This window comes from Malurus melanocephalus, unplaced genomic scaffold (genome assembly GCF_030028575.1).
Source record: "Malurus melanocephalus ecotype Western Australia unplaced genomic scaffold, MMel_1.1 scaffold_518, whole genome shotgun sequence".
Classification (NCBI taxonomy): domain Eukaryota; kingdom Metazoa; phylum Chordata; class Aves; order Passeriformes; family Maluridae; genus Malurus; species Malurus melanocephalus.
Genome location: NW_026623750.1, coordinates 461334 through 482920, shown reverse-complemented (window position 1 = coordinate 482920; position 21587 = coordinate 461334). Strand labels below are relative to the sequence as shown.

Here is a 21587-nt window from a genome sequence, read left to right as displayed (position 1 = left end):
GTACCTCAGGGGGATTTGATCCTGAATGAAAACCGCATGTAATGTTTGCCGTATGTCACTGCCACTATTTTGTATATATGTATATATATGTCTGTCTTTAGAGTTAGAATGTATTAGTTTGGGCGTAAAAGCCAACGGATATGGAATAAGGGGTGGAATGTCTTGGGTTGATATTTGGTGCCAGTTTTGTTCTGTATTCCTTTTCCGTTGGCACATATGCCCAAAAAATGTTTATCTCTTTAAATGCAACCTGGAAGAAGAAGCAGGGGCTGCTGGGAAGCCACAGCRGACAGTTTAACGGCCAGTGCTGCCACGCGATCTGGCTGCTCGAGCTGCGCTCTCTTCTCTCTCTCTCTGCCTCTCGCCGTGGGAGCCCTCGCTTGCTACGTGGAGCAGAGTTACAGTGTCGCAGTTTCTGCTGGCTCAGTTTGTTGGCTTCGGCGGCTTTTCCTCAAACATCCCCTCTGCGTCTCCTGCTGCTCCTCGGGCGGTCCCGCCGAGGGAGGGGCCGGGCGGCTCCATCCTGTCCGGGATTCCGGGGTGGACCGGGCTGGCAGCGGAGGCACGCCGAGCCCTCCTCTGATTCATCCACTGGGAAGCTGGGACTGTGGTACCGTTCTTTTCTTTTGGTTGTTTTTTCCCTTTTGYCACTGTTACAATAACCRMCACGTGGGTTTTCCTTTTGTTTCTTTTTCCCRGGGGCGGAGTCACTRCCTTGCTGCAYGGYGAGTTTTTTTTTGTTTGAATATCTGAAGGTTACTTTTTATCTGTATCCTTGCTATCTAACAGTTACTCTTTATCTGTGTCCTGTGGGCACTGTTTTTTCTTTGTTAATAAAACTACCTTTTTTCTCCTCACCTTTTTTGCCCAGCATCTATTTCTTGTTGGTGGGAAAAAAAAATTATCAAATTTATTTTCATTTCAGAGGAAACGTTTCCCTGTGACGTTTTCTCTCTGAAAACATTGTCTCAAAACCAAGACAGCTGCTTTTGGACCTACAGTGAATAGATGTCTCCCCACAGTGTCATGCCATAGTTCAACCCTGCTTGGTCCCACTCAGTGACTGGTTAGGATGTTACWGAGGCTCAGTGAGACAGGCTCTGGGTTCAAGTGTGTCCCGAAGGARAAGCAGTTTCCACCACCACCGATGACCAACACCTCCTTCTCATCTGGCAGAAAGACACTGCTATGATTATGTAGCATTAATGGCCATTCCAGATGCTCCTGAAAAAGAAAAGGAGATTTTGAACATATAGGACTTCACATGGTCCACTGTACCACTCCTGAAGGTGGGGAAAAACAGTGAATACAAGAATGAGTAACGCCTGAGGTGTACTCCTCTACTACACCCACCCACCAACTTGCAGTTCAGTGATTTTTTAATGAGAAAAAATGTCTTTGTACTTCCTGAACCTAATGCTTTTCCTCCCAAGAAGGTAGCCAGTCACCTTTTGATTCAATGTAAACCTTTGGCATTCATGGCCTGTGGCAGAGTGTTCCAGAGCTCACCTATGTCACTGGTAAGTTCAAAAGCTTAGAGAGTTTCAGCTCAGTCAAAGCAAACAGCYCATAAGCAAASGCAGCTACCAATCCATCTGCATCCRCTTRTTCAATATAAACAAGAAAGTTATATTCTTTTAGATACAACTTGGTTCTCATTGTAACCATCCTCATTGCTCATTGTCCATTGAGAGCAGCCTATTTTATCTAAAGGATAGGAGGCCACTTAGGCTACAGACAATTGAAAACTAAACTACATTTAAGCATGTTTCGTGCTTTATACCCTTAGTAAAMATGCTGCAAGGTCAACCAGATGCACAAATACTGTTAAGTATAAAAAACTGTCCCTTCAAAAATTCCAGTTTCACCAAGGACAAATTCCATATGCATAGTTATCAAAAGAAAGTTGTTTCTTTACTAAAAAAGATAAATAAAAATTTGGCAAGCAGCAGAAATGTTCTTGTAGAACAACAGAATGGCTTGGGATGGAAGGACCGTAAAAAAGGTCACTTCATTCCACGCCCCCTCCACTGGGCAGGGACATCTTCCACTAAATCAGGTTGCTCAAGATCTTGAAYGTTTCCAGGGATGGGGCAGTCACAACTTCTCAGGGCAGCCTTTGGCAGTGCCTCACCATACTCTTCATAAAAAATTTTCTTTTATATACCTAGTTTGAAGCTACTGTCCTTTACAGGAAAACATCACCCCTTGTCCTATCACTACAGGTCCTGCTAAAAAGTCTGTTCCCATCTTTCTTATAAGCCCCCTTTAAGTACTGGAAAAGGCTCTAATGTCTCCCCAGAGCCCTCTCTCTCTCTTCAGGCTGAGCACCCTCAACTCTTTCAGTGTATCCTCACAGGACATCAGCTCCAGCTCTCTGATGAACTTTGTGGACCTTTTACRGATTCACTCCAAAAGATTTGTCTTTTACTCCAGGCAGTATTATCTGAGATGAGGGCTACTCACAGATGCAGACCAAGTTTTGCCCAGAGTATGCCAAAATCCTGCCATGTGACACCACCTGTATGACTGTTCTTGAGTGATTCTTAGAAGAAAATCACTGAATAGTTGAAGTTGGAAGAGTCCTCCAAGCATTACCCAGTGCAGCCACCCTGACAAAAGCAGGCTCAACTGCAGCAGGCTTTTCAGTACCTTGCCCAGTCAGGTTTCAAATACTTCCAATAATGGAAATACAACAGCCTCTCTGAGCAATCTGTTCAGTGTTCAATCACCCTTACAGGAAGTTTTTGTTTCAGTGGAGTTTCCAGTATTTCCATGCTGTTTTTTCTCGTATTTCAGGCAGCAGCTATAGCACACTGCAGATTCCATCAAGAAGTTCTCAGTGAAATTATACCACAGACCTCCATAAACAGTAACTTAGCCTCCGGTTTATCTTCCCTTCCTCCACCGACATCCCAAAGTGATGCCATGTGCCCATTTCAGTTCTGCTGCCCCTTGTCTGAAACAGAGCAGTTTTACGTGCTCCAGTCTTCTGCACATTCCATCTCTCCCTCTCTTAATGCTGCTATGTTCTCTGTGCTGGATAACAGCACTTTGGAATTAGATTCTACCTCTACRTGAAGTCACCATGTTCCTTCACAGGACACAGCTTATCCTTAAAGAAAATTTTCAGTACTTACCACATTAATCACATAGTCCAAACAGAGACCAGTCATTAAGTCAATGACAGTGACGCCTGGCACAGAGGAGGCATGAAACCACACTCCACCAACAAGCAGAAGCTTGCCTTCATGCACATGTGCAGTATGTGAATACCTGTGAGTTCAAAATGAGATTGAATTCCWTTAGCAAAGGAGGCTGGTAGAGACAGGCTGAAGAATCTCTACTGAATACTCTGAGCAACTTGGTCTAGTTGAMGATAYCCCTACTCATTGCAGCAAGGATGGACTAGCTGRTCTTTAAAAGGTCCCTTCCAAATAAATTTTATGATGCTATGAATGCCTTCTGCTTACCTTGGGACAAGAGGAGGGTACGTCTCTATTGTCTGCCACTGAAAGCCATGTTCAACCTCCCTCAGAAGGAAAACTGAACCCAAGGGCTGCTCAGCTGCTCCCAGACCTCCTGCGATCAGCACTCCTCCTTCCCAGCTGCAGGCACTGTGAGAATGGCGGCTTTCTGGGACTGGACCCTCAACAGCAATCTAGAATAAAGGCAAGTCCAAGGCTAAAGTTTGCCAAGCTAAGTATCTGCTTAATGTCTTGGCTTTTAAATGACCTTTCCCTGTGCGGTTGAGTTTTTTGACACTCAATCTTCTCCACGTGTTCCTCTAGGGACCGCTAAGTACAAGTGCTTCCATTTACACTATCTCAAATACATCTCTGGCTCTCACTATATTCAATATCATCAGTCTTTAGAGGGTTTATTTCTGCTCATTTATTAGAGGTAACCTTATCTGCATTCTTGCATGCTGCTTTCTGCTCAAGACACACACCTGAAAACTACAAGTTTGTTTACAACTACATGGACTAATGCAGTGATCAGCAAAGCAGATGATCAGTTGCTCAAACCACAGAGCAGGATAAAAAGCTCAGCTGTAGGACTAAAATTCAGAAAGAAAATCTTTAGTGCAAGCACTAAAGGAAAATATATGAGATCAGGCATTTAAAGGAATAGCACAGCAAATAAATAGTAGAGAAAAATTTGGAGGCCACATGGTCCATACCTTTCCCCTAAAACAAATGAAACTCTATCTGTTATCATGTGGATAGATGTTCATGTAATASTTCCAAAAAGTCTTCAGTGACAAAAATTTTTCACCTCTTTATGCAGCCTATTGCACACTCAGCTAGCTTCACAATCAATAGCTTTCCTTAATGTCCAGTTGATTCCCTGTACTACTCAAAGTTAAAAAGAAGAACAATTTTTGTCTTTTCTGCAGCAGATTTTAGATATTAGAAGATTTATTTCTATCTTGAATCTTCTCCAGATTCAATAACTAGAGGTCCTTCAAAACTTCCCTCTGTGAGGCGTGCAGCCTGGCCACTCTTGTTGCATAACTCTATACAGCAAGATCGCACCATGGTCCACCTCTTTTTCAGCAAGCAGTTCTGGCTATTTTACTGAAGTTCTGCTGAGATGAGGAACATTGAAGAAAATAAAAGGAGCAAATCGTGTCTTACAGATAACATTTCCGGTTACATATCTGAAGACRCAGTGTAAGCCACCACAACAGCGGGATATTGCTTACTCATATTTAGCTTGTGACCTCCTCAAATTATGCATCTCTCACCTGCTAACTGGGCTATGTACAAGGTTGGCGTAAAAGAGTTATAGTAAAGAGGAGTACATCAGGCTGGTGGCCAGTAAGTAAACAATGGAGTAAGTCCTCTTTAACTCAATTTCCTTTTATGGCACATTTAGCGATCTAGCTGACTGAGGCAAACCAGCAGATGTGGAAATAGTTTTAATTTTAGCACAGCTTTTTATACTGTCTCTAACAGTATCCTTCTGCAAAAATGTCCAGCATACAACTAGACAAGTCCATGATGGGAGAGGTGAAAGAAGACAGACAGTATGTTCTCACTGTCATCCAGCAACAGGGCAAGAGGCACTGAGCATAAASTGACATTGAAAAGAAAATTCACTTATACATGAAACTCCCTTATATTGTACTATCAGGGTGGTCAAAGCACTTGAACAGGTTGYCCAAGGAGATTGTGGAGTCTCCATCTTTGGAGGTAATCCCACTTGGACAATACACTGAGTAACCTGCTCTAGTTGGACCTGTTTCAAGCAAGAGTGCTGGACTAGATAACCACACTCCACTCTTCTATCTTCCAACCTCCACTCTTCTATAAAGGCTGTATTCCACAAAAAAGCTGGGTGTTTAGAAGTCACTTCYAACTCTAATGACCATGGAGTACATCCTTACCACAGTGCAGGAGAGTTCTCGAGTGTGCAGGAAATACCAATCCCCGAGCACAGGCTCCAGAGCAGAGCGGCCACCATACACAAACAGGTATTGCTCACCTATGGAAACAGACAACCAAGTGGTAAGCAATCTTAGAAACYGGTATGTCACAAAAGCAAAAATTTCTGTTTGCATAGAAGGGAAGCTGACCACAAGGGTGCARTAGTACTTTGGGTAGATGTCAAGGACATGCATTCACTGCACTATGTCCTGTCCTTCCACTGATTCAGAATACTTCCACTGATTCAGGACTGTGAAGATAACATCAGTGTTGATCACTTTCTTCAGCTACAAAGCAATATCAAGGTAAAAATAAGATGAAACAATACAGTCKGACAAAGACAAAACCCAATGTATTAATAAAATTTTATTTACCTGTTTAGCATTTGCTCCTTTGATACAAAATTTTGACTGGAAGGCTGAACACTAAACTATGCTACAGTGTTAATTCAATACTGCTCCACAAATGGAAAGTGTGCTACAGACTAGACTAACAACTGCTTAACAATTCCCTTCTACTCCCCTTGGAGAGCTCCTTGTCAGCTGCAGGAATGGGACACCCAGGAAAGGGACAGCTTTCAGGTCCTGAATTAAGTTTTTGCCCCTTACAACCAGGATCTTTAACTAGACCAAATTTCAGCTTGCTATTACAGGAGCTAATTCTAGAGCTGTTCACAACTACTGAATATTTGTCAATTGCTACTAGAAAAGTAGTATTTCCTCTGAAACACTTCTGGATAAAGAGCTAGGGATCCCGTTCCCCAAAAAAATATCCTTCAGAGAGAGAGCAAAACATATTTCTGGCGTGATCAAGAATGAATAACTTCAGCCACTGCTGATGTCAAAGAATCAGTCTTYCAGAACGGATTACAGCAGATTACTGTGGGTTTCAATCCTACTTGCTACTGGGAATAACGTAGATAACAAAATACAAAATTACTGTATTTCAAGTGTCAAGAAGAGATCTCAAAGCCTCTTTGATTTCTTTCCTACTGGCAGGCTTGAGGAGTGGCCAATATGAACTWCAACAAGGTYGAGTGCAAGATCCTGCATACCTACAACCATTTCCACTCTTTCCAGGTGTTTTACCTTTGAATGTCGTTTCAGTTACGCTGTGTCTCCAACGCGAAGCTGCTGCTTCAGCAGCAGACTGCAGACGTACAAGCTCCACTGCAATGTGATTTGAGTCTGAAGCATTACAGATTTTGGGGAACTTTAGCCACAACATTCCCAAGCCTGCACTTGATGGGGATGTTCGTCCTCCTACCACCAGGGCCAGAGTGTCCGAGAGACAAGACACAGTATGGTACAACCTCTCACCTGTGGAGATACAAAACATCGTGGTTCACACAGATGTCTTTTTTTTTCAAGGAATTTATAATCATTTAGGTTGTAAAAGGCTCTTAAGATTAACAAGTACAGCCATTCCCCCAGCACTGTCAAGGTCAAAACTAATTTAAGTCCCCAAGTGCAATTTTCACACGGCTTTTAAATTCTTCCAGGGATGTGGACTTCACCCCTACCCTGGGCAGCCTGTGCCAGGCATGGACAAACCTTTTCTTGGGAGGCATTTTTCTCCATATCCAACCTATACCTCCCCTGGCACAGCTTGAAGCCATTCCCTCTTGTCCTGCCCCTTGTCTCCTGGGAGAAGAGGCCAATCACCTGCCTACACCCACCCTCCTTTCAGGGAGTTGTTAAGATTGAGAAGCTGCCCCCGAGCCTCCTTTTCTCCAGGCTGAGCCCYACCAGYTACCTCAGCCACTACTACAATTGTCTTGCAGCAGTGATGGATGAGGGAAAAGCAACACATGTCATCTATCTGGACTYATACAAAGCATTTGACACTGTCCTACCYGGCATCCAGTCTCTAAACTGGAGAGACATGGATTTGATAGATGGACCACTCAATGGATTAGAAATTGGCTGGAGGGTCTCACTCAAAGAGTCACAGCTCAGTGTCCAAGTGGAGACCAGTGATAAGTGGTGTTCTTCAGGTCTCCATAGGGACCAGCATTATTTAACATCTTTGTTGGCGACATGGACAGTGGGATTGAGGGCACCCTCAGCGCATTTGCCAATGACACGGAGCTGTGTGGTGCRGTCATGCTCTGGAGGGAAAGGAAGGGGCATCCAGAGGGACCTGGACAGGCTGGAGAGGTGGGACCATGCCAACCTCATGGAGTTCAGCAGGGCCAAGGGTGAGGTCCTGTGCCTGGGCTGCGGCAATCCCAGCACAAACACAGACTGGTCAGAGAATGTATCAAAAGCAGCTCTGGGGAGAAGGGTTGAGGTGTTTGTGAACAAAAAGTTCAATATGACTTGGCAGTATGTGCTTGCAGCCCAGAAAGTCAGCCATGTCTCAGGCTGCATCAAAASACATGTGGCCAACAGGYTGAGGAAGATGATTCTCRYCCTCTATGCTGCTCTTCTGAGACCCCATCTGAAGTTATTAACCCAGATCTGCTGCCCCCAGCACAATAAAGACATGGAGCTGCTGGAACAAATTCAGAGTCCACTAGATTGATCACAGGGCTGAGGCCCATCTGTTCTGGAGACAGGCTGAGAGAGTCTGGGCTGTTCAGCGTGGAAAAGTGAAGGCTCCAGGGAAACCTTAGCACCTGTTCCAGTGTCTAAACAGGCTCCACGAGAGCTGGAAAGGGACTTTGGACAAGGGCCTGGAGTGACAGCACAAGGGGGAACGGCTTCCCACTGCCAAAGGGCAGTGTTAAATAGGCTATTCAGAACAAATCCTTCCCTGTGAAGGTGGTGAGGCCCTGACACAGGTTGCTCAGAGAAGTTGTAGCTGCCCCATCCATGGAAGTGTTCCAAACCATGCTGGATGGCTCTGATTAACCTGGTCTACTGGAAGGTGTCCCTACCCATGGCAGAGAGTTGGAGCCAGATGATCTTTAAGCGCCCTTCCAATCCAAATCATTCTATGATTCTATGACTCCAGCCCCTCAATATCTCTGTTCCTGTGAGAGGCCGAGAACTGGACGTGGCACTCAACGTCTCAGCAGTGCCCAGAAGGACAATCACTGCCCTGGGCCTGTGGCCACACTAGGCTGGTACCAGCCAGGTACCATTTGCCTTCTTGTCCACCTGGGCTCATGTTAAGACAYTGTCAGCCAGCACTCCCAGGTCCTTTTCCAGCTTTCCAGTCACTCTGCTCCCAGTTTGGAGTGCTGGATGGGGTTGTGGTGACCAAAGGGCAGGACACAGCACTTAGCAACCAGAACCTTCAGACCTCTGTGAYTGCCAGCATCGCTGTGCCATGACATCACTCTTTCACTAGACTTTCTTTCACTTTTAGCACAAAGATATTCCACTCACACTTGCCATCAGTACAGGAACTCACCCCATCTTTTATCAGGAATATTCTGTGTCAGACAGACAGCTTTCCAGTAGCCTGCATGCTTACTCAGCACGTGGAAATTTCTCATGCGGCAGTGTTGTCCACCCTCCTCCCCAAAGCCTCCTGTGGTGAGAACCACATTGGGTTTTATAAGAACAGAGTGGTGACCGTAACGTCTCAGGCCAGGAATTCCTGAGAGCCTCTCACATACTGCTGCAGRGATGCTCCCAGCCATCCCAAAAGGACCAGCATGACGAGGAACTGTAAGCCAAAGAAAACCAAAGAATTTACGCACAAATACAAACCAAGGACTACATTTTAAAYAAGAGAGTAAGCACATCATTTTTTTCAAGATGAAGCTTTTCAAGAAGAAAAAACTGAGGAGYAAGTTGACARTGCACAGATAATCTGGTATGMCCTAGAAATCAGGCTGTAACRGTTTAAACTACKACAGTACCAACTGTAACTCCTACTCTGCTCACTCAGCTCCTGGCAATTCTGAGAATGCTTTCATGGAGTGGATGTAAGACTGGTTAAGCGAGAGCAATGTTCTAAACTGCTGCAGCGAGACACAAACCACTGCAGTACCTCCAAAAGGAGCACCTCTCTGATTAAGACAATATTTGGCTACATGAACAGCAAAGAATGGCAGAAAAAAGACAAACACCTGGAAGCTGATTTCAAAGTTTCCTGCCACATTTTGATCCTACCTTCATAGAAGCACTGAAATAGCATTCTGAAGCATGACAAATAATGTTAATTCCAATGCTCCTACTATAGGAGAGTACTTCCAGTTATCTAAATATCTTATCTCTAAATACTGTATCTCTTAGCATGAAACAAACTTTCAGCACAGGACTCTTCTTCGCCTACACATTGTATACGTTGCTTTCTTTTAATCAGTTTGGAATATACATGTTTTTAATCAAGGGCTTTATTCTTGTCTTGTAAGAAATGATGAGGTTGAGGAGAAGYGGCTTGCAGTCCATTTTTCTATGCCATATACAGAAAAATTGCCTGCACTGAATGTTGCTTTGTACAAGACCCTGTTTTACCATTTGATGATGTAAGAAATTTCATCTCCTTGGGCTTAAATGTCTTTTTACACACTGACCTTTTAAAGATGGAGGAGTTTTTTCATGGCACAAAAATATACTTACCGTGATGTCTTTGGAAGATTTAGTACTTACACTGTCTTGAACAGGGACCCAAGTCTATCTGAGAGGATAACGGGGGGCATTTATTGGTATTAGAGACATACCTTTTGCATTCTCAATAAAAAAAATCTAAGCATGGACAATTTACCACACTTAGAAGGCATTTACTATCAGTTTTGAATGCTATAGAGACAGCAGCAGAAAGACCCTATTCCTGTCTCTAATGAATCAAGTATCTTCACTGTAATAAAGTACATTAAGCAAACGTCAGATTTTTTCTTAATTTAAGGACAAATACTATGCTTTCAGGACCCTTCAAGGATTTCRCTTAAGGACCAATRACAATCACACAGTACACTTAACTACATACATTCATTCAGCTTCAATTTCACTACATATTCAAATCTAGATGAGATRTAACATGTGGCTTCAGTGGCCTTGYTGGCCTCAGGAATGCCAYCCTGCCCTATCCCTTTTTCTTGCTCCCTAGAACACACATTTCAAGGAGCTTTCTCCAGGAGCYAGAACTACTTGTGGTGCAATACTCTGAAGTCTAATATATAAAACAKGTTAAAAATAACCTCCTGCTTTCCACCCTGAAAAAGGAAGCAAGCAGTCAAAGAGCATGAATTTCTTGGACTGTTACTGCCACCAAATCCCTTTTATCATGAAAACAGTCTTGGTCTTGGCTTTTCCCCAGCTGTACCACTTTATTGCCATCTAAAGAGAGTGACATACCCATTTAAAAGAATTACAGAAACAKAAATACTACAGGTGCAATTGCACCCACAAGGGATAACAAAGCAAAGCACAGCTTGACGACAGGCTCTTGAGTGGTCTGCTGGACAGGGCAGTAAAGAAAGCAGAACAACCTCTGGGGATCTGGAAGGAGAGAATGGCTCAGAGAGCCATGTACGGAGGTGAGAAGGAAGAAATTCAAGAGAGATCCAAAAAAACCCAACAAACAGGTGGAGGAGCAGGGTATGGTGGCACTGCAGCCGTGCACTGGAGGGGCTCATRTATGAACAACTGACAAGCTGTTCAGACTGGGAGGTTCAAAATCCTGAAAGAACAGAAAGATCTGAACCAGTAGCATTAGGCTGTGGCTCTGGCCTAGCTTTGGACAGCAAAACCTGGTTAGAAAAGTGGAGAAAGCTACCAGACAGCAGCATCCCATCTGACCCTTCCAGGGTTTCAATGTCTCGTAAAACCTCTCAGAGAAGCCTGCATGAGATAAAATAGTAGTGTGAAAACTWCTTGGTGTGTACCTGTCACACTGGGTAACAATGGAGTCCAGGAAGGTTCCATCCCCTTTGATGCAGCCAACACAAAGTAATGAGAACATTTCAGATGCCATTCCTGTAGCAAGCACAAAGGAAAACACAAACGAATAAACAAACAAACCAAGAAAGAAAGAACCAAAGGAAAACCAATCCCCCTCAAAATCATACAACAAGCAGTAGTAAAGATCTCAGAACAGCCAGGATGACCAAATCAAAGATCAACACAGCCTAGCACTGTTGCCGGCAGCGGCCAAAATCAGAGATGTAAAGCTGAATCAGAGAAAGAACAGGTGTGTAAATATACTTTTCTTATTTCAATCTTCAAAAATTTACAGCTCAGGGATCTTTTAAGCAAGAAGCTATGTTTTTGTATTGAACAATCCTTGATGGATTTTTCATTTATGAACCTATCCAGTTGCTCTTTGAACTCACATAAACTTTTAACATGTCCAACAGGCATCCCACAGCTTAACTACATGTTGCATGGGCAAGCTTTTATTTCTGGAATTGATGCCTTATTCCTAAGGCATCAGAATCAGCTTCTCTTTGACCTTCTCAGTTCTGGTCACAAGAAAGAGTGAGGGCTTTATACCAGAGGGATTAAGGTTTCTCAAAGTTCATGGAATATAAGTGATTCCAAAGAAATCACAAATGTTCAAAGGTGCAACATAATCTGTGCTGGACAGTCTGGCCTTGGAATCATTCTGAGGCAGAAGCACAAGCAAAAGGAATATGCAGAAAGCCAGCAATGCGAGTCCACCCTGGCATTTATGGACATAAGGGAATCAAGCGTGTTCATTCCCATTGGGTGGGATATATTCAGGCAACTATGTGACTAGAAAGCACACACATGAATTTCAAAGGCACAAGAGCCCATTTTATCAGCTTGATTGACCCAGCCTGTACTAGAAGTGAAAAGATTCTTTTGAAAAGTGGCATCCAGAAATTAAACACTGAAAATGGAAGAATCCACTATTAGYCTCTAGCCAAATTATTCTAAAAATTAAGTCTCCCTCCACACCGGGTGTCTGTTTTAGATTTCTTATCTTGACCAAGCTTGTTTACAATAAGAACTTGATCTTACGTAATCTTTCCCTCAAAGGCTAATTGTAGAACTCTTTCTCTCACACAATTTCATCCTGTACACGTTTCCAGCTTGGACTCATGCACATTAACCTCCTTTGCAAGGAAAACAATACCAAGTCTTTACCTTCCCCCTATTATCAGCAATGGCCTTTATCTACAAAATTCTAGCAGACATTTCTGAACTTCTTAGCAAACCTGCCAGCACTTTCAGTCACCATTTTTGCATTCATATAGCAGAGCAGATATGACAATGTTGGCAAAATAAATTCAAGCACATTAAATTGTTTTCATACTGCAGCTATTAGATTTCTGGAATTATATCCAGAGAACCCTAAAATCAAAAACTAGTACGTACTCCACATGATATTTTGCTCAAAGTCACTATCTCGCACTTAYCTTCACTTCTAGACTCCAAATAGTTGGGAATTTTGCCAGCAGTTAACACAAAAATGGCAAAGAACAGTCATAGTTGAGTTTCAATCGTTAATACASGAATGGTTGTACCAAGTCAGACCAAAATATATCTGAAATTAGTAACCTGTATCCAACAATGGCAAACAATAAAATAGTCTATGGAAACAGAAAAAAGCAGGATAAGGCCATCTAATTTCCCCAGGAATGCTCTCAACCAATTGCAGTCAGGAACAGCACATCAGGTCTACATTTATGTATTCAGTAATCCTTAATGGACTTCTCTTTCATTAAAGTAATTTCCCCCTGAATCCATGTCAACTTTTAACATGTACAACTTCTTTTATACAACCAAGCAGTTTGCTATGACAAGACCATCTCCTGGAGAGACTGCTCACAGGAAGGAAGGAACATGCAGCCTTTCTAAGACCAAGGAGAGCCTTCTTACCATGCTCCTTGCCCCAGCTYCACCAGAAGCTCCCTGTGGCCTTTGTGTTAACTAAGCTGATCCAAGGTCCTTTTTGCCTGCGAGAACACCTGTGCCTCAGCAGCTCTATACAGATTTGCAACCATAAGAAATTGCAGATACCTTATGATATCAAAGCCAGGACCCTGATCTTCAGAATAAAGGAGGGTTACCTCATACTCATCAAAGGGCTCCAGAGTCTGCACTCTTTGCTGCTCATCTTCTGGAATACAACAGGTGAAAAACTCATTCATATCCATGACACTGCACTCAGTCCACCCCTAAAAGAGAAATCCCTCAAAGTTATCATCYCTAGGAGGATAGAAACTCACTTCCCAAAGGAAAACATATACCCTAAATTAAACACCTGCATGAGCCATTAAGACTGTCTAGCTGAAGTAAGAGCAGCCCAAAATCTGGTGAAAACAGATCTTAAAAACATAATTTATTACACTGAAAGTCTCAGAGGAGCCTATTACTCCTGTATGAGACAGCAGGCTGCAAGCCATTTGGAGGCACCTTCTAATGATGAGTCATGCTACCAGAGAAGGCAGTGCCTCAGCCTCGGCCCTGTTTGCTTCAACCTGTAACTGGGTGTTCCAGTCTTGCCCAGGTAAATCATGCTTCACGTGTGCCTCAGAGCTGCAGGTGATTACCTTTTCCAGAAAGCGCCTCTGCTGTGCCTCACARTCAGGGTACTGTGCCAGCGAGTGAAGTGCAGAGTTCAGCTGGCTGAAATGCTGCTGCATGACATGTCCAAAAGGGTCGTCTGGGTGCACCTGCTCATACAACAGGAAGCATGCCTGAGGGAAATGCTCTGCTGCCCACTGAATCAAAGCATCTGACCTGTTGGGATATTGTGCATAAGAAATGAAACTGAGGGCCCATTCATCACACAACAGATGCAGTGTATCTTTCTGCAACACCCTAAAGCTGCTAGGAAGGCATCCTGACAAGTGGCAATACACAAATGAGAGTGTCGTGCTGAGAACCCATGAACATCTCCCCATGTGCTCRGACAATGCAGGGGATSARAAGAAAAAGCTCAAAATTGCTCATTTTTTTCTTCTTTTTCCTTCCTTTTAGGATATCATGTGGACATCAATTACATCATCATAATCATGATGTAAGGAGCTATTTGGAACTCCACAGAATTAGCGAGGCTTTCATTTCAACAGCACAGGTCTCCCAGCCCAAGGTGATGTACTCAGAAGCGTGCTATTTTCCCTTTACCACCTGGGAAAGAGAAGAAAATCCAGCTGACCTGGTGTTCTCCATGTAGGTGAGCACCACCTCTGCAATGAAGAGTGTGGGGATTTCATTATCCAGTCCTGCTTCCTCCAGGGCTCTCTCCAGCTCAGACAGATCTGATAAATCCACTCCAAGTAATTTATAATGCTCTCCAGAAAAGGTAATGGCTCCTGGGAGACAAAAACGATACAATCTCACTATGGTGCTGCTGCAATACTGAGACCAAAAGGGACAAACATGAAAATCAAACCCACAGGCAATCATTGACAAGGTTATGTCCATCAACTATATTTCTCTGGGACACCTATAAGAAAATTCCCATCACTTCATGAACCACTAAGGGATGGCACCACACAATTCATTGAATGCAGGACTAAAACTCCATTATTCCTAATGTAAATTTCACCAACAGATTTCTTATAGAATTCTTACACCTATTATAACAACAAAGCTTTATTAGATTCATTTTAAGARTATTTTTTAGAACCACTGTAATTCAGAATCAAGCCTAAAGGGTTCTCATTTATACACCTTTCACTTTAGGCTAAGAAAGCACCATTGCTTTGACAGAACTTCAGTGATTTCCCTCAGGCTTCTTAGGCTTCATTGGCTGGCTTGTTGAACAGATTTAATTTCTGTATAACGGCACTAAATCCTGAAACTGCACGTTCTAAGGTCTCAACMAACACCAGAACCTGACACAAAGATTACCATCCTCAGAAAAAAAGTTCCAGTTTATGATCTGCAAGTATTATCATACCCCTGTACTCCATCAGAACATGATAAGCTATGGCCTGTTGACCATTTCAGTCAAAAMCACAAAAAAMCAAAACAAACTGTAAAGTACTTATACAAATCACTTAATCTGTCTCTGTACCAGTGCAAACCAACTGTATCTGTCCTGACGACATTTAACCTACACTGTTCTCAAAGGCATATGTTCCTGAAGGCAAAATGGCCCTTTACAGAAGCCCATCAGAGCATTCCCTTCTAATTTCTTCTAACTTGTCCATCCATCCCTTCCTGACCGCTGGACACAGAGAAAAGAGTATTCCCAACTATTTGACACCTTCCCTTAAGTGCTTGAAGATTCTTGGTATGGACAGAATTCTTCACCACAGGACTCTATCAGTATTAAAAATGTGAATRGATTCAAGAAGAAAATTAACAAGCTCATGGAAGAGCTATTCACTAAGACCTACGAGTCAGGAACTCACACTCTATAACGTCTTCCATCTGTATTTAACTTGATTAAAACCATCTAAATGCAGCAGCTTATGTACATCCCTACTGCATTTCATTCCAYGTTGTCCAGACCATTTGTGTACAAATTCCTACTGTTATTCATCTTATTAMAAGTCCCCGTGTTTCCTGCAGGTTTATGACATTTCACCTTCTACAGCGTATCATCTAGAGCATTACTCGAAATCCTGGAGGGAAACAGACACAGGAGAAACCTCTAGTGATCTACATACTTTACATTTCTCCTTTTGCCCCTCAGCACTCAGCTGGCACAATATTCTGCAGTAGTTTTGCAAGGCTTATTTATTCCTGCCTTGAAGGGAAAAAGAAGAGTCAGGAAACACAATGACTAATGTTTTATTACAGTCAAGACACTTAAGAGTCAAACCTTCTCTCTTACCTATCAAGTCCATAAATCATTGCATAATGTAAGTTGAAAGGAAGGTTTAAAAATCATCTTGTCCAAATACTTCCTCACAGCAATTATCTGTATCAGATTGCTCAAAGCTTTGTCCAGTCAAGCTCCATCTATCTCCAAGGCTTGAGATTCCATCACCTTTCTAGGCAAACCTGTTCCCATTTTTAACTACTCATGGGGCTTCCAACATTTTCATTATACATCACTGGAATTTCTTTTTTTGCAACTTGCAACCATTGTCCCGTGACTATTTGCTTCATGCCTCCTCTTTTCTGCTCTCTCCCAATGGGTAGCTGAAGGCTACTTTAAGACTCACCTCCCTCCCAAAGCTGAACAAACCCAGTTCTCTCAGCCTCCCCTCCTACACCATGTGTTCCATCACTTCATCATCCTCATCACCTACCACTGGACATGTTACAGTTTACCACTGTTTTTGTACCAGTGAGCTCAAGTTTCACATTATTTCAGAAATTGCAACAGAAAAAAACTGACCTTCGTTTGACATAATCAGCTCCTGACAAATCCATCCTGGCTTATTATTATCACCCGATGATTACAAATTATTTGTTTCAATATTTTTCATTAAATTAATACACTTTTCATCTCCAACTTCACAGATCTCCTACTATTTCTCACTTTTTGAAGAGTTAAGCTATGTTTACTTGTTCTAGTACAAAAAAAGCTCTCCATAAATACCATACCTAATCCTTCCCCTTCAGTGTCTCCCACCAGCGCTGACAACTCTTTCATTCCTTTGATCAGAGCAGCTTTTTGGCATGCCACATTTGGGAAATCTACCTCATATACCACAGTGTGATGCASAAGACCCATATCTTTCAAACGGAAGTATAAGGAATCAAAGCCAGCACCTAAAGACAGGATCTGCAGGGGAAAYGTCAGAAAAGGTTATACYCAACTCCAGCAGSATCTTGAGCATCTAGGTGTGAAAAKTATTAAATATCATCTGTAGACTGAAAAAATCAGGCAACTTCCTTCAAGAGGCAGAAGATTTTTGTGTGGYTAYTGCCCCTTCCCAGATACTTCTGCCAAAGTGACACATGGACAGCCACAGTACTGCCAGTCAGATTTCTGTGCCCTGCTGGGAATGCATCCCAACAGACACACTAATGAGTTATTGCCCAGATGCCAGAAAGATTATACACACATTTAGTGGGAGATGCCAATAGACCCAGAGAAAATGCACCTGTGTCCTAGGGAGGCTTTGTGTCTTCAGCAGGAAGTCCTGAACACAGTGATCTACAGCACGGGCACGGATGTAATAACCACTGTGGAAAGAAATTAAGTTGTAATCATTGTTCACAAACATAATTTCTCCATCACTAGCAATTTCCATCTCAAAAAACAAAGATTATTTTCTCTCAGCTTCTACCCAATAACCTCATTCACAGACCTGCACTAGGAGATGATTTTGCCATTTCTAGAGCTTGCTGATAAATACAGATCACCTGCACTCAGTGCATGTATTAACCATYAAGACTATGGATAACCCAGAAAAAATTGGCGATATCCTAGCTGGACCTGTTCTGTTTTGCATAAATAAATATTTTCTGAATTAAAATATATTAATCCAGACAGTGAGAATGCTCCCCTGCAATGCACACGGCCAATAGCTGAGTTCTGCCCAAAATCAGATGCTGTAACAACAAAATGAATGAGTGTGAGCTAATGCAGTGAGAAAGGAACACAAAGACATGAAAAGCAAAGTCAGGAGAGGAATTCTGTTCTCTGGTTTTTGAAGGAATGGAACTAAGTCAGTCTAACTCCTGGAAAGCATTTACCGTTTCTCTAGTCTGGCATGGACTGATGCCTCTTGGTCCTTGGCATTCTCTTTTAGTTAGTTTCATCATATATTCACCTGGCTATATCCCAGCTCCCATCACCCTTTCAACAAGCATGTTATCTTCACGCCTCACAGGGACAAAGTTTTCACCAGATAGTCTTAAGACATGCCAAATTTGATTGCAGTGTTGATAAATGCAATACACAACCATTCCTGTGAATTCAGCTTGGCATGCCAATGTCATGTGACAAGTCAATGAAGGTTTCCTGATGAGCCACACCCATCTTCATAGGATGCAAGCTTCTGCACTGTTTGATTTTCTCCTGAACAAAACTCATTTGGCAATTCACAGCCATTTCAATTGCATTAAACTATTTACCTTGAATTATGTATTCCACAATGATATCAGCCTAAAACACTCTGCAAACACACATAAAAACATTCTAGTGTCTCACTAAGCCCTGGAGAAGACCTCCAGGCTTCCAAGGGCCATCAAATACCTTATGGCAACGGTAACATTTTGGAAAATGAGAAAACTACTGATGTTATTGTATTATTAGTACGTTTTCAAATATTAAGAAGTTTTCAGCAGCATTAAACACTGGAGTTAGGAACCAGTCTGGTGGCATATTTTACTCAGGAGAAAGCACTCAGTTTTGGTCCAGAAGACAGTAACACTAGACTAATAGTCTAACAAGGTTACACTTCGGTGASACAGTGCCCTGCTGCACTCTGCCACTCTGTGTACTTTGCCTAAAATGTGTTCGAAAAGCTGTGCCATGCACAATYGACAGCTCCGAGCATGGGGGTTTGTGGTGGAAGGAACCTTAAAGCTCATCTCATCCCACGCCTCCRCCATGGGCAGGGGCACCTCCTACCAGACCRGGTTCCACCAAGCCCCATCCAACCTTGAGCCTTGGCCTTGGACCGTTCCAGGGATGAAGCACCATCTGGTGCCCAGCTCCCTGGGCAACCCGAGAGCCAGGGTCTCGCCACCGTCACAGGGAACAACTCCTTCCTAACATGAATGAACCGTAACCTAAACCTACGCTCTTTCAGCTTAAAGCCATTCCTCCCCCTGTCCTGTGAGTCCGGGCTCTCCCGCAGAGACACAGGCTCTGCCCGAGATCCCCGCGGGCACCGGGGCTCAGCAGCCGGAGCAGCTCAAGGCCCCGCGCAGCGCCCGCTCCTCACCGGTGGATAAGCGGCGCTCGCCGCCGCCGCCGCCCCGCCAGAAGCCGCAGGAACCGGTCCTGGATATAGCCCCGCGCTGCCGCCGAGCACTTGCTGACGGCGCTGCTGCCACCGGTGCCCTGGACCTGCCGGGACAATGACACGGCGCTGCCGCTTCCGACCAAYACCGCGACCCGAGAAGAGCCCGGGCCTCTCGGCGCGGGATGGCGGGGCCGGGCAGGGCCAAGAGGGCTCCCAGAGGAGGGGACGGCAGTGCCTCTCCGTCCCAGCCTCCGCTTCCCCTCGCTCTCCGAAGTAGCCGGGACGAGAGTTCCCGAGCCGTTCTCCGAGGCAGCGGGCCCCGGGGATCGCTTGCGGCCCCGGGGGTCATTTGGGGCCCGGGGTTCGCTCACGGCCCGGGGGGTCACTCACGGCCCGGGGGTCACTCACGGCCCGGGGTTCGCTCACGGCCCGGGGGTCACTCACGGCCTGGGGGTCACTCGCGGCACCGGGACGCGCACGGCCCATCCTGCGCACGGAGCGGGAGCGCAACGCCGGGCGCACTCTGTGGCGTCACGCGCGCGGCGGCGGAGCGGAGCGGAGCGGAGAGTGCGCCCCCTGCCGGGTCCGCCTCGCCCCTGCCGGTGCCGCCCCCGCGCCGTCCCCGCGCTGCCGCTGCCGGGCTCTCTGGAGCCTCGAGCGCTGCCGGGCCCTCTGGAGCCTCGAGCGCTGCCGGGCCCTCTGGAGCGTCGAGCGCTGCCGGGCCCGCTGGAGCCTCGAACGCTGCCGGGCCCGCTGGAGCCTCGAGCGCTGCCGGGCCCGCTGGAGCCTCGAACGCTGCCGGGCTCTCTGGAGCCTCGAGCGCTGCCGGGCCCTCTGGAGCCTCGAGCGCTGCCGGGCCCTCTGGAGCGTCGAGCGCTGCCGGCCCCTCTGGAGCCTCGAACGCTGCCGGCCCCTCTGGAGCCTCGAACGCTGCCGGGCCCTCTGGAGCCTCGAACGCTGCCGGGCCCTCTGGAGCGTCGAGCGCTGCCGGGCCCGCTGGAGCGTCGAGCGCTGCCGGGCCCGCTGGAGCCTCGAGCGCTGCCGCTCGTCGGTAGCGCGGCGGAAGGCAACGGGCAGCCCCTGCGCGGTCAGCGGGCTGCAGGGGCGCAGGGCTCCGTGGTCCTGTACACGGCTCCATGCAGCGGTGCAGGGCTCAGTGCAGTAGGATCTTGGTAGTTCGGCCAGACTCTGTCCCCTGTGCTGCATTCAGARTGGAGGTGGCAATAACGACGGCACGCCGTTTCAGAAATGGCTGTGTTGGGGACCCTAACTGCGGTTCCAGACTGGCTATGCTGAGGACAAGTGGGCAGGGCCTGAGGAATGTCTGTGGCAGCYGTGGTGAATGTTTCATGCTATTGCTCTTTAGGATTTCTTACTGGAATTCATAGAGGAGCCCTGGTAGTCTGAGTTGCATGAGGCACCATGGGTGTCGTACAAATTCTGTTCACTGTCTACACATCTTGCACTCCAAAAATTTGTATATTGTGCTTTAAATAAGTTGCAATCTCAAATATTTTTAAGAGAATGGTCGGTATGTGTATTTAGAACTGGGACCATAAAGCTTGGTCCTCAGCCTAGTGGTARCATTTAATCAACAACCATAYRGAMGTGTTTCTCTGACATGTATTTTATYAGTGTTGCCTTCAAGGTGATTCCTGGCAGATCCTGAGGTAGCCAGCCCAGCYGCCACAGTTACAGCACGGGATGCAGAATACTATGGGAGCTCCTGTATTCTAGATGTGTGCTCAGTTCCTGCAGGCAAGAAGGCTTCCTTCAAGCTCCCTTTCCTAACTGTTCACCTTTCTGTTGATCTTGTCATAGCTCTGGCATCTGGAAATGATACTTTGCTTTAGTTACAGGTTGAAACTTACCGGGAATGCTAGCCTGTCCTGCTGGCCCTTCAGAACCTGCAGGATTGCCAATTATACTGGCAGCCTGAAAATTGTGATGGAATAAAATGCATGGCAGCAAGTTGGGGAATGGCCACTGAAGTCACTGCCTCCAGCCATGCCGGGAAGTCCTTTCAGTCCTATGTTTCTATATCCATAACAATCTTCTGTGCAAACTCTGAGCTGACACTGAAACATGAACTGGACATCTTGGATTTAACACAGACCCAAATTGTTTTGAGGGTGGTGGGGCAGAGCAGACTAGGAGACTATTTTCCTGTCCTCAGTACAGGGTACCACATTTACTCTCTGAGAAGAAAGTGTAGATCAGATTTCCATGGTAAAGGGRGAGAAGGCAGTATGCAGCCATTCTTGGGTCTGTGAGTGTCTGWTCCGTAGCTGTCATAGATATAAAATCACATAATCACTCACAACTTTATGAGTCTTCCATTTGAAAGCAGATGGGATTTTTGTTTCTATGTCCTTAGTTTGGAAGGTGTTTTGGAGCCTGATGTGTGTCATAGATAGAAATCTCCAGATTTCTTGTGGTACATCCCACTTCTCTAAGGATTCCCCCAG

At 45.0% G+C, this 21587-nt stretch overlaps 1 protein-coding gene across 1 annotated transcript; it reads right to left on the bottom strand.

The window, feature by feature from the left end:
• Positions 1–705: 705 nt before the first annotated feature.
• Positions 706–19653, bottom strand: LCMT2 (leucine carboxyl methyltransferase 2). Its single transcript, XM_057381604.1, has 14 exons — positions 19564–19653; positions 19099–19223; positions 17308–17389; positions 16805–16985; positions 14457–14613; positions 13849–14038; positions 13366–13473; positions 11215–11305; positions 8793–9050; positions 6521–6751; positions 5393–5490; positions 3474–3661; positions 3141–3276; positions 706–1224 (listed from the first exon to the last, which is right to left on the bottom strand). Exons 1-14 carry the CDS (start codon positions 19603–19605, stop codon positions 1057–1059), a joined length of 2055 nt encoding a protein of 684 aa, XP_057237587.1. The 5' UTR covers positions 19606–19653; the 3' UTR covers positions 706–1056.
• Between the last annotated feature and the right edge of the window lie 1934 nt (positions 19654–21587).